Consider the following 14580-nt stretch of genomic DNA (forward strand, 5'->3'; position numbering starts at 1 on the left):
TTTCATTCTGCTTCATTGTTGTCATTTATATGCTCTCATCTATATGCCCCCATCTAAAGCCGCGTAATCCCCTTAACCCGATCCAAAAAGTCAATCACCTCGATCATATCCCGACACTCCATCAGCTCCCCTCTCTCCTCCTTCCCCAGCAACGCCGGCTTACCCCCTCCCGCACTACCCGTCATCTGACTCAAATGATGCACCACAAGCTTAAACGGAATCGGCGCCCTCACGACACGATTCATAAAGTGCTCAACCGCTTCCCACGGACAGGTATCGTGCCCCGCGAACAGGGCCGGGTTGGCCAGGATATCGCGCGCCGACATGACGCCGTCCACGCCTGTTTCAGCGACGATGGAAGATGCGATTACGAGGGTTGAGACGTCGCCGTTGGCGATGAGGGGAACGGTGACGTGGGGTCGGAGGAGGGTGAGGGCTTCGGTGTTGACAGGCTCGGAGGAGCGTTGAGCTTTGGTGCGGCCGTGGATAGTGAGGAAGTCGACGCCAGCGTCTTGGACGGTTTTGATGAAGTCTATTGTTTGGCTGGTTTTGTTAGTCCTTCTTCCCTCTTTGTGGGGTATTTGGGCTGTCAGGGGGGAGTACCGTAGGTCTTTGTGTATCCTGATCTTGACACTAACTGTCCTCCGCCCTTCATACCCATCACTCTTCAGCGTCGCCTTGGCCTCTTTGACGATATCAGCAACGAGCTCACGCTTGTTCATCAGCGCGGCACCCAGACATTCCGCGCATGCCCAGGACTGGGGACAGCCGCAGTTGAGATCCACTCCTGAGACGAAGGGTGCCATGGTGCTTGTTGCGCGCGCGAACTCGAGGGGAGAGTTGGCGCCGAATTGGAGGATCGTTGGGACTGATGTCGGAGAAGGGGGGAGTGTGAAGTCTTGTAAATGGTTAGGATCTGTGACAGGGAAAGGAGGTCAGGAGGCCGTCCATACCACTGTCTCGTGCGAAGACGCTTCTGTTGAACTCTTTTGCCAGGATCTGCGGAAAGAACGTAAGTGATGGTTCTTGCTAATAGCCCATGACAGAATAGAGCATACCATCGGTGTCCAGCACAGGTCGACGCCATACTTATGCACTGTCTGGCGAAAAGCAAGCTATCCAGTTCATCAGCCACCGTCCAGAAACCCAACGTCCAATCCTGCCTACCTTGCTATACCTCACCATAGGCGCCGAGGTATACAGTGGTCTTCCCTGCTCTCTAGCAATATCGAACAGCTTCAAGGGACTGAACAATGATTAGCAACTGCAGGCCAGGGGAGTAAAAGGGGGCGGCAAGTACTTCACGTGATCCAAAGGAGGAAGACCAACTTTCACATCCGAGTCACCAACATAGTTTCCGGCCATCTCAAGAGGTAAACGGGAGTATGGTGTGTATTAAGAGCCAAGAGGCGCCCGGGGTTGTCCTCCATGCATCTGCTCACAGGAGCCAAGTTGCGTATGAGGAGGTTGTTGCGAATCCAACACAAGGATTTTACAAATCCTCAATTTCGTGTTTTCGATTGGAGAGGCGGGGTGTAGTGGGGTATAGTACATTATAGTTCGGAAATCGTACAACTATCTGGCCCTGTGGCGAAAAGGTACCGCGTTGCCCTCCGACTAACGTGACCTCACGTTTATGAAAGGCAGAGATTGTGGGTTCGATCCCCATCAGGGTCGAATTTTTTGTTTTGCGTCGTAAGTCTTCTGGATACTGGAATGGAGTTCTACCTTTTTGCAATGTTGGATATCTATTACGACGAACGATGTGTTGTTTTTTGTCAAGTGGAAGCCCGCGATATTCAGTGCGTGGGGTGAAATTGTACAGACGACTACCCCTGAATGTGGTCGAGTACCCGACATTTAGAACTGAACGAACATCACTTTCCTTGTACGATCTACTATTTAATTTGATAATTTGCTGCTCTGCAGACATTACCTGTACTAAGTTTAATTGCGTCGTTGAAGTAAGATCTCACTATCTTGCTTTCCCCCGCGCCTAAGTGAACGATCCCAGCATTATATAAAGGACAGTTCGCAGCGTACATATGAGAATGTGCAAGGGAGAGACGCACAGTATTGGTGGTGAGAATAAGGGTTCAGCACCGACAGCAACACAGCAACGACAGCAATAATGAAGCGGTAGCAAGACATACAAATAGTGGTAAGATGCAACATACTCACTTCAAACGGTAACCAAGATGTAGTCTGTTCATTTTATGTCGCCGCATGGTTTGGTTAGGTGGTAGGCAGACACATCTTTTGGTCTGGTCTGAGACTTCCACTACTCGATTCCAGGCAAATCATGAAAACACAGCGTATTCAAAAAAGGGTATACTCTCCACGACTAAGAGTGTAGTTTTATCGGTTGCCCGTTGCAAATTCAGTTCAAGTAACTAACTACAGAACAGAAATTCACATAAGTGTTTCAAAGCAACCCATCTCCTACCCCCCTTCTCCCCACCCTATCATCCCCATCTATCCACCTCATCCTCAACTCATCTAACTACCCGCAGCAGTATTACCGCCCAACAAACTTTGGTCCCCAAGAGCTGGGTAAAAGAATGCTGCCACGGCGATGATAACATATGCGGCACACAACAGCGCACCCTCAAGGTAATTACTGCGGCCGTCCAAGACGAGGAAGTTGACTATGAAGGCCGACACGAAGAGACATACCGTCTCGAAGAGGGTGAAGTACAGTGACATGGGTTTATCCATCATCCAGCCGAGGAGAACGATGAAAGGGGTCACAAAGAGTGCTGTTAAAAATGTTAGCCAGTGTTCTACTTCCCAGAAATAAGGCGGAAGGGGGGAGACATACCAATTTGAATACTACTTCCAACAGCAACACCAATAGCGAGATCAACCTTATTCTTCGTCGCCACCGTAACAGCCGTCACGTGCTCCGCCGCATTACCAACAATAGGCAAGATGATCAATCCCACAAACGTCTCGCCGAGGGCAGTATGCGTAGTAACATCATTGATACTAGCAACCATGAACTCGGCGCACACGGCAACCAAACCAGTAGAGACGAGCAGGAGAATAACAGCCGTGGTGCGGGAAATGTCATCTTCGTCCTCCTCCACCTTCTCGGTATGGGGGTGGATAGGAATCGACGACGACGCGTGGATGAGCTGGTTAGGGGTGACCGCTGCCGCCTCGACGCCGGCAGGGGTGTCTAGACGTAATGGCAGAGAGTTCGTGCGGCGGATACCGTAGCGGATACGTGGGACCGGGCCTGGTGTGGCTACGGGGTGAGGCGAGGCCGAGGGCGGTGGCTGGGTGAAGACGCTCTGCGAGAGGGTCTTTGGCAAGGCGGGGCGGATGCTCTTCAGGAACGGGCGTTTGGGGATGGGTTCTTGGATCTCCGTGTCTGCGACGGCGAAGTCGACGCGGCGGGGTTCGTAGTCACCCATGGGCTCTTTGGTCTCTTCCATCTCAGCCTGCTCGCGCAGGGCCTTCTTTGCCCTCTTCCGCTCCTTTTTCTCGGCGTGCTTTTGGCGCTTGCGCTCCTTTCGTTCCTTACGCCACGACCTTTCCTGCTTCTCATTGATGCTGTTGTGGCGACTTCTGCTGTTTGCACGTAGGGGCGTCGAGTTATCCTCGATGTCTGCGTCGGCAGCACCCGTGGGCAGCGTGGATGGCCCGCCGGTTTCCTCGTAAAAGGTATTCCGGGATAGGTTGGCGCGATCAAATGTGTTGGCGGTGCTCACGCTCGACTTGCGGCGTCTGCGGCCTCCACGTTTGATAGCGCGCTTGATCTTAGCGGCTGTGCCGTTCGAGTCATCAGAGTCATCAGAGCTAGAGCTGGAGGAGGAGTCATCGGTTGAAGACTCCATCCAGAGCGCCACTGGCCCAGGTGCAGACTCTTCATCGATAATGTGCTGTGGCGTACTCTGATACAAGTACGCGTGCGAGTTGAGCTGAAAGACAAGGTAAAGTCCATATACGAGCAGCAGAATGACACTCGTGCCTCTGCTGACCTTGACAACTGCCTTATCCGCCTTCGCCTGATTTTGGTCGTTGAAGGCAGCGTGGAAAGCAGTAGGCAGCAGAAGACTCATAACACTCAGACTGAGCAGACAAGCGCTCATCTGCGTAACCGTGCTGTTGTAAATCTGCTCCCGGAATCTCAGTCCACCAATAAAAAAGGCAAGGCCAAGAATCAGTAGCAGATTAGCCAGGATTGACCCAAGAAGGGACGCCTGTACAATGCGGATCTCGTTTTTGGCCAGAGCGATGATGAAAATAATCAGCTCGACCGAGTTTCCAAATGTGACGTTCATCAGCGCTCCGACGGTGTCACCCATGCGCTTCGCGACGCTCTCCGTCGCGTAACTCAACAGTCCAGCCAGCGGCACAATAGCGATGGCGTTCATCACGAAGATGATGATCGGACTAGCGTGGGCAGCCTCGACGGCAATACCCACGGGCACGAACACGAGGATGACATTAAGCCAGCTCGAGCAGACGATTTTTTTGGTGGTGAGCGCAAAGCGCACGGCAATATTCTTTTTCTTCTTTTCCTCGGTGCCGCTCACGACAGACCCCGTCCCCTCAGCCTCCGTATCGGGCTGTGGCGTTGTGCCGGAGAGGGATGCGATGTTGATGGCGTGGCCATTTCCATTTTCGTGGGTTGCGCCATTGCCGTTGCTGTCTGCGAAGGTGATGTTCTTCTCGCCGCCGTTGAAGTCATGGTGACTATGGGTCGTGGAGGTGGTAAGTGAGGTAGTGGGAGGGAGGGTCGTGGGCAGCTCTGTGCCCTCGTTTTCGTCAGGTTTAGGGTGTAGCCATGAGCGTAGACGGTCCGTGACTGGTGCTTGGGTAGGCGGGGGCTCCTTCATCGATTCGGGGTGTGTTGAGGGTGATAAATTCACAGATAAAAAGGAGTGTATTTGTGATATTTGGTAGATAGAGAAGAAAGAGAGACAGTTAGGAGAGAAGAAGAGAAGAAGAAAAGGAGGAATTGATGCGAAGAAAGAAGTTAAGACAGGAAAGTTAGTTCAGTTCGTTGCGAACAAGACCAAGACAGGAAACAAGCAAGGATACACAAAATAGGGCTTAGCGTGATTCCAAGAAAGTACAAGCCTATTCCAAGCGCATGACAAGCGCATGACAAGCGCAAGGTACGTACTGATAAGAGGCGTAACTGGTGGCTGTCATATCTCCAATTTCCCCTGGAAGGAGGCGATGACGTCACTTTTTCATCAGCCAAGCCCAGCACCGCCACATGTGCTCAGCCACAGAATGACTCTACGCGAGATTACGTGGTCATGTGATGTGGTGTTCATGTTTACATTGTTAGCACAATCATATTTATGCACACGTATGAAGTAAGCACTACACATTACTGAGATGAGAGATGAGAATTGAAAAGATGACGACTCCATTACAGACACACACCGATCGTCGCCAACACTTGCAATATACTATATAAGGCAGTAGTAGTGTGGGGTATTAAAAGCCAATTAAACAGTACATCCTTCTTGCTCCATCTACTCCCACGTCTTCGCTCTCCTCCACGCTGACACCACCAACACTATCTATCTCCCCTCCCTCCTCTCCTCCTCCTGCCACAACTTCGAAAAAAAACCCAATATCAAAACATGCATTCCGCCCCTCCCCAATGCATCGCGTCCCATGCCCAGGCACCCGCCTATTATAATCGCACAATGAATCATCGCGCCCAACAACAGCCCCCCCACCCCGTCCCTCGCACGCAAAAATAGAAGCGATCCCCAAATGGCGAAATAAGAGCAAAGCACAAAAAATAGGACTCCTTCACGCCCCGCCTGCCAAGAAATATATCAAAACTTTGTCTTCTCCTCGCTCGCTTGCTCTCTCTCTCTCGTTCTTTTCCTCTGAAATTCTTGTCGCTGACTCGCTGATTCGCTCACATCTCACCTTCTCTCGCCCGTCCTCTCCGTCTAAAAAAGTCCATCACCTTTCTGGCCGCGCCGCTGCTGCCAGATGTGTGGTTATTACCTCCGTACCCTCCCTGGTCCTGTCCACCATCGGCCTCGTACGCTTCCGTAAACTTGCGGTTGTTCTTTTGCAGGACGCCTCTTCCACCCTTGCCGGCCTGTCGGTCAGAATCGTAATCGTTATACCCTTGGTTCTGGTTATATCTTGCGTTCTGCGCCGCCTGGCGTGTCTGGCTCTTGGCCAGGTTTGGATAGCTCGAGTGCGCTGGTTCCGTGGGTGGCGGGGTATCTATGGTCTTCGGGCGGTATGTTGGGCGAGGCCCGAAGTCAGATTGCCCGTCGTATGCTGTGGATGGAGGAGGCTGCTGCGTTGCTGATGCGTAACGTTGGTGTATTGGGGTCGCAATCGGTGGCGCCTTTGCAGCCTGTTGAGACCCATCGCGGCTTCGGGTGTATGTAGGAGCAACTGGGTTGGTCTGAGGTCTGCTTTGGGGCTTCTCAACCGGCGGTGTTGGTTCGCCATACGCAGCGGAACGATCGACTCCATCATCGTAATAGCGACCATCTTCAGATGGGGTTGCAGAGTCGGAGTCCTTCCCAATACCAATAGATTTCAACGAAAAGTTTGCTGGAAGGAGCGAGAATCGTCTCGTTGATTTCTTCTGGTCAGAATCACCGCCCGTGGATCCAGTAACACTGCCACTCCTCTTCTTGCCAAACCCGAAGGAAATAGAACGGCGGCTGGAATCAACCGACTGCCTGCTGACCTCGCCACCAGCCGCAGCTGGGCCAGGGTAGCTCACTGGCGGATAGGACTTCTTCGGCTTCTCGGCGTTTGTCTTGCCACCAAATATCGAGCCATGGCGTCCGAATATGCTACCAATAGTGCTCGAGCGCTTGTGCGAGCGAGTTGGAGGAGCGTCTGCAGCTGAATCTTCCATGCCAGAAAGTCTAGCGAACTTCGGTGGAATTCCTTGGCTGATGCTTGGACGTCCGTAGTCGGATTCACCTTCAGGGGAGACATCGTATCGCTGCCCATTGCTCGTAGTGGGTTGAGACATGCGGCCGTGGGCGTTGGTGGTGGCAACGGTTGGAGCAGCTGTCTGGCTATAATGTGTCGTATTAATTCCGCTTTGAGTGGACGTCATAGAACCACCAGTGTTAGGCCTTGCAATACCCTGCCCAAGCAAAGGTGCCATGAATGCATTCTCGGAGGTGGAACGCGCTGGTTCTCTGCCAGGCCTGGATGGAGCGGCCATGGGTTGGCTGCGATGCGAGCTGGGGGGCTTCTTGGAGTCCCGTGCGGATCCGGGTGCCAGGGGTAATGGCTTCTCTGAAGACGCGACCCGTCTCTTTTCTTGTCCTCCTTCGACATGGCCCTGACCATCACCACCAGCACGCGTTCTGGATACTGGTTGAGGAGCGGATGAGATATCTTCTCCTCTGACGGTTTGCTGTCGAGGTGCCACGTATTCGACCTGCAATGTACGGCGTTTGGCATCCTTGTTGGCTTTGGGGGTAGTGTGGTCTTCGGCGTCCTGGTCGACGTTCCCATGCTTTCGAGCAAGATCTCCAACAGCCGGTGCAGGTTTCTGCGACTTCGTTGGCTCTCTGACCGACGCACTGCGGGCAAGTAATGGTCCGCCGTCCGAACGTTCTTCCTTGACGGTTGTATTGGCAATGTCTGCTGGCGAGGTGGTGTTGCTGGTAATGAAGCCCACAACATGAGCATATTCACTCAACCAGCTATGTCTCGCAACCTCGAAGAGGTCGGCGCGCTTTCTTGGATCTGGGACAAGAATTCGTCGGAGAAGGTCTCTGGCATGCGGGGTGACATATTCGGGGAATGTCAGAGGCGTGGACACGATATACTTGTAGAGGAGATTGATATTGTCGCCTTCGGGGTTCGCTGGGTCGTCATCGAAGGGAAGGTACCCTGCAAGCATAGCATACTGAAGAAATTGTTAGTTATATATTTTGACGCAATCGGGGGCTAGTCCATACCAAGATAACTCCGCAACTCCAGACATCAACCTTGCGGCCAGTGTACAAGGAGTCGCTAACGACCAGCTCGGGAGCAGCATAACACGGACTTCCACAGCTGGTCTGCATCAGATCGCCTCGTCGGAAGCCACCAGGCAGGATCCTGTCAAGCTCCATGCGCCTCACATAATCCCGGCTCGATAGGCCATATTCAACTTCTTCCCCGAGCTCATCCACGGGATTGAAGGTATTGGCGAAGCCAAAATCAGTGATGATGATGTTGCGGTTGCGGTCCAGTAGTAAGTTCTCCAGCTTCAGATCACGGTGGACGATTCCCTTCTTGTGAAGGTAGCCAACCCCCGAGACCAACTGAGCAAACAGTCTCCGTGCCGCGTTGTCCTTCAGGTATCTGTGGTTCAGGATGTAGTCGAAAAGCTCTCCGCCGGACGCGTATTCTAGAATGATGCCAATGTGTTTCTCGGTTTCCACCATCTCATGAAGGCGCACAATGTTGGGATGAGAAATCTCACGTAGAATCGCAATCTCGCGGTAGATTTTGGCAAGTCGCGTAGGATTCGTTCCAACGCTGTCTCTCCGGATTAGTTTAATAGCAACCTGAGGTATGTTAGTTTACAATCTCCTCGAAGCATGATTCAAAGCCTACCTGTACACCGCCTTCTTGCTTCCAGCCCATCTTGACCTTGCCGAACTCGCCCTCACCCAGCGTGTTTCCGAGGAAGTATTCACCGAACTTAGTCGTCTTCTCTCGTTTCGTGCTATGGTCCTGTCTTCTACGCTCTCCCGCACGGCCGTCATCGTTTCCATCGTTGTCAACAGCGTTGGGGGCCGCGACAGGAGAAGAAGCCTCTCCAGTATAAGCCCGCGGTACAGCCTCAGCCATGCGTTCGCGTTCCCTATCCAGATCCACCTCAGGTTGGCTTATGACCAAACGGCTCAAGACATCATTAGTCTCTCTTATCGGGCCATTCGCGTCATTCGCCGAATTGCCCATGTCTTGTTGCCGACTCTGCGGTTGGGGTTGTTGGGAGCTACGGCTTTCACGCGTGGTGTTCGACCTGTGCGGTGAATCTTCCCCTGGCTGCTGTGTGCGCCTACGCGATCTAGATGGTGAATCTGTTGCAAGCGCGCTGTCATCGGCAGCCTTGGATCGGTGTCCGTTAGTTTGCCGGGACTCCCGCTGGTCAGGGTGAGCACCGTCGCCAGCAGCAGCTACTCTTGCCGCGTGAATTGCCCGATCGTCAGCTTGTTGTGCATTCCGTTTCGGCCGGTCCGTCGAGGTGGTGGCTGCTGCGGCAGCTGCGGCGAGAGCAGGACCCGAGGATCTCTGGTTTGACGAGGTTCTCGGCGGCGCGACCGGCGGCATGCCACGTTGGTACTCTGCGGCCGTCACGTTTGAGCGAGAATTCGCGGATTCGGAAACTACGGGCGATTGGTGTTGTTGGCCCGTCATCGGAAACGCGGATGTTGTCGGGGAATAGTATTGTTGTGGTTGTTGCTGGGTTACAGGAGATGCGCCATTTCCGCTTGGCCGCTTCGATGGCCGCCGCGTTGTCGACGCTGGCGACGCGTTTCCGGTCTGTTGATTGTACGCCTGGTCTCTCGGCTGGGGCGCCTGTGATGAATACTGTCGCGTCGATGGCGATGGTGCCTGCGGGAGCGAGGTTATCGTGGTTGATTGATGTGGAGCTTGCAGCGACACAGCGGACGACATGATCCTGCTCAACGCGATAGATTGAGTTTGTAGTTGGGTCGGTGGCCGTTGGATATCTCGTCAGATCGGAGTTCTTTCTCTCGTCGGAGTCAAATAGTTAGATCTGACGGTGTGTCCAATTGCTTGTGATCAGCGATTGTGTCGCCTCTGTCACCAATGAGGACCTCCAGCTACCATGATGTTGCAGCCCAAACAGTGAAACCAATGCAAGCAGATCACCCCCTTAGCAGCTGTACAGTATCCGCGACTTTTCGTGATTTTGGGCGTGTTCAGGGTTGTTTACACAGGGCGATTAAGACTTTTTGGATAGAGTGAGAGATGAGGTATATTGGAAGACCTTGGATGAATTAGGAAGACAGAACGAGAGTGAATGAAGTCAGAGACGGGGGAGGCGTTGAAGATGTTAAAATTAAGCCTGCGCTCGAGGGTATGATCGGCCTGGCGTTGATGGCTGGCTGCTGGGGGGGGGTGGGAGGGAGTTGGGTGGGGAAGAGCGACTGGAGTTTGTTTCGCGGTCGGCCGCTGTAATTTCCCTTTTTCGCGACTTAAGCGACGAATTGTGAGGGAGAAGAGGGAGGAGTGGAGTTTAGGTGTGGTAGCGTTTGGTGCGTAAAGGGGGACAACGGGACACCGGACACAGAGCTAAGAACAGCTAACAAAGTGACTAACACAGCAACTAACACACCACTAACACACTAACTCACACACTAACTCACACAAAACTAGCACACTAACACGCTAACACACAGCTAACACACAACTAACACAAAATGGACAGCGAACAACCTTGCTGGCGTTAATCCAGGTACAGTTACGGGGTACGAGTTAACTGTTTCAAGCACGGATAAATGATATCGCGGCTTAGAGCAATCTGTCAGATATGAAGAGGAAGGGAAGGGGTCAAAAAAAAGGATGAAAGGATGAATGAAAGCAGATGCAATGAAGAGGATAAAGAAAGGGGCATCTGGGGATCTAGGGATTTGGGGATCTAGGGGATAGTTTTCATTAGAATATACTATAAGGAAATAAGTGTGGTAAGGGTTTACTGTTGTGGTGTGTTATTAACCTCATTCTCTTCCACTAGATTACTATACTAAGTATATGCAAGCACATTTCCTTCTTCACTCTTGGCCTCAACGAAGTCACAATTCTCTGCGCTTCTCTGGCGCATTACACGAACTAGCCAACTATACCCTCTAGTTCCACAGTGCATACAAATATGATATCAACACAAATATGATATAATATCACGGCTTCCTCTGCCGGCACTACGGAGAACTACAGTGGCCGCCAATACAATACTCCATCCACTCTACTGCACGCACTCACCACCCGCACCCAATACCTTCATCCAATATTCACGAATATCTCACTATAAACGCCCTGCCTAATGCCCTGACGCACCATCCCGAAGAGTCTCAATACACTCATTCATTCATGACTCGAACCTCCCTCCCCCCACTCCCTTGCTCCTATGCCTGTGCTTCCCTGTACCCGTGGAACCACCTCTCCCTGCGCTCTCGTGCTCAATAACACAACGTGCGGCCCCATCTCACGGGAAGCAAGACTCTCTCTCTACCGTCACGAACTACCAGGCTGCCGCGTTTTCCACCCCGATGATCGCAGTTGATCCTGCTCCGTAGCCGTACTCGGCAGTACTCCCTGGCCCCAGTTGTTTGTGTTGCTCATCTCGACGAATCGCCACTGCGCGCCCCACTGCTGGAGAGATTTGTTTCATGCGAAGCTTCCCTCGGCCTTATCCGTGCCACACCACTCAGGAACGAAAAGGCGCGCGCTCGGTGAATTGGCCGGTAAGAAGAAAGTATGAGCTCATTCTCACATTCGCCGGTAGCAGAAGGAAAAGAGCACAGTACTGTACTGGAAGAGTGGCGCAAGGCTGGCGCTGGAGGGAATCCCATCTCATCGCATCTCCCCGTCAACAAATCCTGAAACTTGCGCGAAGGGAACGCCATTTTCCCTTTTGGCCCATGGCCCTACGCCTTGCGCGCTGGAATCGGTATGGTATGTACCTTACCTAGATCCCCCGGATCTCAATTGACAAACGCACTTCTTCATCTGATGATAAAACCGTCCCAAAAGAAAAGCTTCCCCCTAGAAATTTCAAAAACTCGCGACAAGGTCCATGCTCCAGCGCTTCGCAAACCATGCCCTTCGGCGTGTGCGACGGCGTATGACACACGTAAGAGCGACCTCCTTCCCCCTTTAAAAAAAGTAATATCTTCTCCAACTACATCGTCAGTCTCTCCTACCTGCATTGATATGGGAGATGACGGCCGTGGTTGTTCATGCAAGTGTTCAAAGAGTGCAATTAGAGGGTATCCTGGGCATATTACTGTCATCTAGCGGAGCCAACCACGCGTGGTGGTCGCTAGCCAAAAATAGAAAATGCGATGCATTGACCCCTGCATGCACAACCACACGGAGTTTGTACTCTGCACGCAGAATAGATATGCATGGTGGTTGGCAGGGGGTGGCCTGTCTTACTTGGGTGTGATTCTGGAGTGTGTGCATGTGAAGTGCAGGATGATATCTGGCCAGTATATGCTATTATACCCCTCTATGTCTTGTCGATTGGTGTTATTTGTTTGCTCCCCTGAAGACTGCGTTTCTCGAGTCATGGCCATGCTCTTGTGGCGTTGTCCCGGGTCCGCGGAATGAGGGAGCTGAGGTGAGGTTTATATTTGAAAACGTGTTCATAGAGTGGTTCAATTCAGCCGTTGTGAGTATGGTGATCTTACCGGTGCAAGCTACATCTTCCCGAATAATTATGATACCGATTCATCCGGGTTTTAGAAGCTGTGTGACGTGTGTCCAACTTGTTCCACCTCAGCTCTTTCTAATATATTATCATTAAGCTTACAACAATATTGCAACAACTAATACTTTTGGAGATAAATAACCACTGTTACAACTTGATACTGATATCATACACATCCAACAACACGGCTAATCCAGTGATCACACCCCCATAAGCCAGCAAAATGCCCACAGCCACGGCATCTTCAACAAAAAGAGTCGGAACCGTGAGATTAACCAGCCCGGTAAGCAAGTTCGCGACAAGGAACAGCGCCAGCCCGTTCCGGTTATATGCGGTCATTATCCTGCTCGTCGCATGGCTGTAGTTGCGCTCCTCAGTCTTCTTGTCCGTGGCCTTGTAGACTTCCGGGAAGTAGAACGTCTCAATGGCGCAGAATGCTGTGGTTTGGATGCAGTTGAACGCTGCTACGAACAGAAGATAGGGTAGGTTTGCAAGTCGACGAGACACGGTGAGTCCTAGCCCGTAATAGTGAGTCGTAGCCACGTATAAGAGACTCCAGACGACGGATGTGGTCACCAGCGTAATAAGGAGCTTCTTCCGCTGAGCGACGCTTCCAGTGGGTTCCTTTGGTGAGATATTTCTTGGAATAACAGCCATCCCAATGCCCTGTCCAGCCAGGAATATCGACAGATACCCAATAAAGCTGAATATTCCCTCTCGGTTCTTTGAGAAGAGATCTGTTCGAGGGGCTGTCAAAACAAACGCCTTAAGGTCGGTATTGTCCAGAACAATCTCATAGACAGCAGCAAGCAGAAAAGCCAGCACCTCAAATGACGGGATCAGCTGGAATGCCCATTGAAAGATCGCGACAAACGGTGGCAGAAAGCCAAGAGTGAAGAAGAAATTCCAGTGGACCCCGTACTCCGTGACATGCTCGGCATAGTCAAGTCCCTTGACCGACCAGAGACGAATCAGTCCAAGCACAAAGAGCGGCAACGCGTGTCGTAATGATGAGTATAACCGCGACCCCAGCGTAGTATATTTCCCACTAATCTTCTCCTTGAGAACAGGCCTTGCAGCGACGACACCTGCTGAGAACACGAACGAACCAACACCGAGGTCCATCAGCGATGTGCCCCAGTTCTCGACCTTTGCGAATCGTCTAGGAAATATCGGGAAGTCCACAGCGAGAATGGCCAGACATGTTATGATCATCATGCATCCTCTGTATATGGTGAGGAATGGCTTGCGGGGCAGAGGGTCAAGAGATGTCTCTGACGCGGTGACCTTCTTCGCCTGGGGGGGCTTGGCCTTCTTCTTCGTAGGTATGGTGTAGAAATATGACAGTATTATCGCTGGGCTCAAGAGAAGGATGTCGAGTAATAGAGGGTTGGGAGAGTATAGCGTGGTCGCGAGGAGGACAGCTCCGACATTGAGGAAGAAGTCGACGGCAAAGGGGATGGCTGTGTATTTCGCAAAGAACTGATGCCTTGCTTGAAGAGCAGACCAGGCGATGATAGATATCTGATATTCAATCAGCTAGGTCATCAATAGCGGGGTTGGGGGCATACAGGAACAACGGCTGTTACTGCGATAATATCGCCGATTGACCCGCCTGTGAGGTTCGACACGAAGTCTTCTTTCTGGGTTTTGTAGTCTTTCGCCATGATGAGAGGAGCAGCGCAACTAGAGGGGTATCAACGCAAAACAAATATTAAATAGAAAATCACACACTCATGTCTCAGAAAGGAACTCTGGTTGTGGAGGATGGAGGGGGAGCTTGAATGTTGCTGTCCTTTTCGGAAGCTGGGGTAAATGCGCGCCGTCAAATCAGTAGCCTCGTTGGACAAGGCTGGGTGAGATGAGTGGTATTGATGACTAAGCAAATTCACGTTAAGGCAACGGAAGGAGAAGGCGAAGTGAGAATTTAGCAAGAGTATCACTTTCTTCGAATGTGATAATTATAAAAAAATATAGATTTAAGGATTGTTGAGTATATTCAGTTGGGACTCTCTATCTGAAATCTGAAATCTGAAATGCCTTGAGCTGCCAACTCTGATTATTTTATTTTTGTTTTATTTATTCATCATTTTGAAGTATCTATTCAAACACCCTTTGATGTTGTGCATGTAAATCCACGGCCTTTGCCAATAGAACGC

General features: G+C 51.6%; 4 protein-coding genes and 1 non-coding gene across 5 annotated transcripts; 1 reads left to right on the forward strand and 4 right to left on the reverse strand.

Moving 5' to 3' along the window:
* Positions 1 to 7: 7 nt before the first annotated feature.
* Positions 8 to 1523, reverse strand: VE01_00027 (uncharacterized protein). Its single transcript, XM_018269562.2, has 6 exons — positions 1301 to 1523; positions 1168 to 1246; positions 1059 to 1115; positions 954 to 999; positions 604 to 898; positions 8 to 543 (listed from the first exon to the last, which is right to left on the reverse strand). Exons 1-6 carry the CDS (start codon positions 1363 to 1365, stop codon positions 54 to 56), a joined length of 1032 nt encoding a protein of 343 aa, XP_018135544.1. The 5' UTR covers positions 1366 to 1523; the 3' UTR covers positions 8 to 53.
* Positions 1524 to 1580: 57 nt separating this feature from the next.
* VE01_00028 lies at positions 1581 to 1677 on the forward strand (the record flags this gene model as incomplete). The annotated part of the gene is made up of 1 exon: positions 1581 to 1677. It is a non-coding gene; the product is annotated as a tRNA-Arg (tRNA).
* A 777-nt stretch (positions 1678 to 2454) lies between these two features.
* On the reverse strand, positions 2455 to 5090 carry VE01_00029 (uncharacterized protein). The gene is made up of 2 exons (XM_018269563.2): positions 2822 to 5090; positions 2455 to 2759 (listed from the first exon to the last, which is right to left on the reverse strand). Exons 1-2 carry the CDS (start codon positions 4845 to 4847, stop codon positions 2500 to 2502), a joined length of 2286 nt encoding a protein of 761 aa, XP_018135543.1. The 5' UTR covers positions 4848 to 5090; the 3' UTR covers positions 2455 to 2499.
* A 294-nt stretch (positions 5091 to 5384) lies between these two features.
* VE01_00030 (uncharacterized protein) lies at positions 5385 to 10098 on the reverse strand. The gene is made up of 3 exons (XM_018269564.2): positions 8575 to 10098; positions 7932 to 8525; positions 5385 to 7879 (listed from the first exon to the last, which is right to left on the reverse strand). Exons 1-3 carry the CDS (start codon positions 9640 to 9642, stop codon positions 5897 to 5899), a joined length of 3645 nt encoding a protein of 1214 aa, XP_018135221.1. The 5' UTR covers positions 9643 to 10098; the 3' UTR covers positions 5385 to 5896.
* A 2280-nt stretch (positions 10099 to 12378) lies between these two features.
* On the reverse strand, positions 12379 to 14232 carry GWT1 (Glucosaminyl phosphatidylinositol (GlcN-PI) nositol acylation protein). The gene is made up of 2 exons (XM_018269565.2): positions 13993 to 14232; positions 12379 to 13945 (listed from the first exon to the last, which is right to left on the reverse strand). The coding sequence occupies exons 1-2, from the start codon at positions 14086 to 14088 to the stop codon at positions 12569 to 12571; spliced, it is 1473 nt and encodes a 490-aa protein (XP_018135222.1). The 5' UTR covers positions 14089 to 14232; the 3' UTR covers positions 12379 to 12568.
* Between the last annotated feature and the right edge of the window lie 348 nt (positions 14233 to 14580).

This window comes from Pseudogymnoascus verrucosus (genome assembly GCF_001662655.1).
Source record: "Pseudogymnoascus verrucosus strain UAMH 10579 unplaced genomic scaffold scaffold_1, whole genome shotgun sequence".
NCBI lineage: Eukaryota > Fungi > Ascomycota > Leotiomycetes > Thelebolales > Thelebolaceae > Pseudogymnoascus > Pseudogymnoascus verrucosus.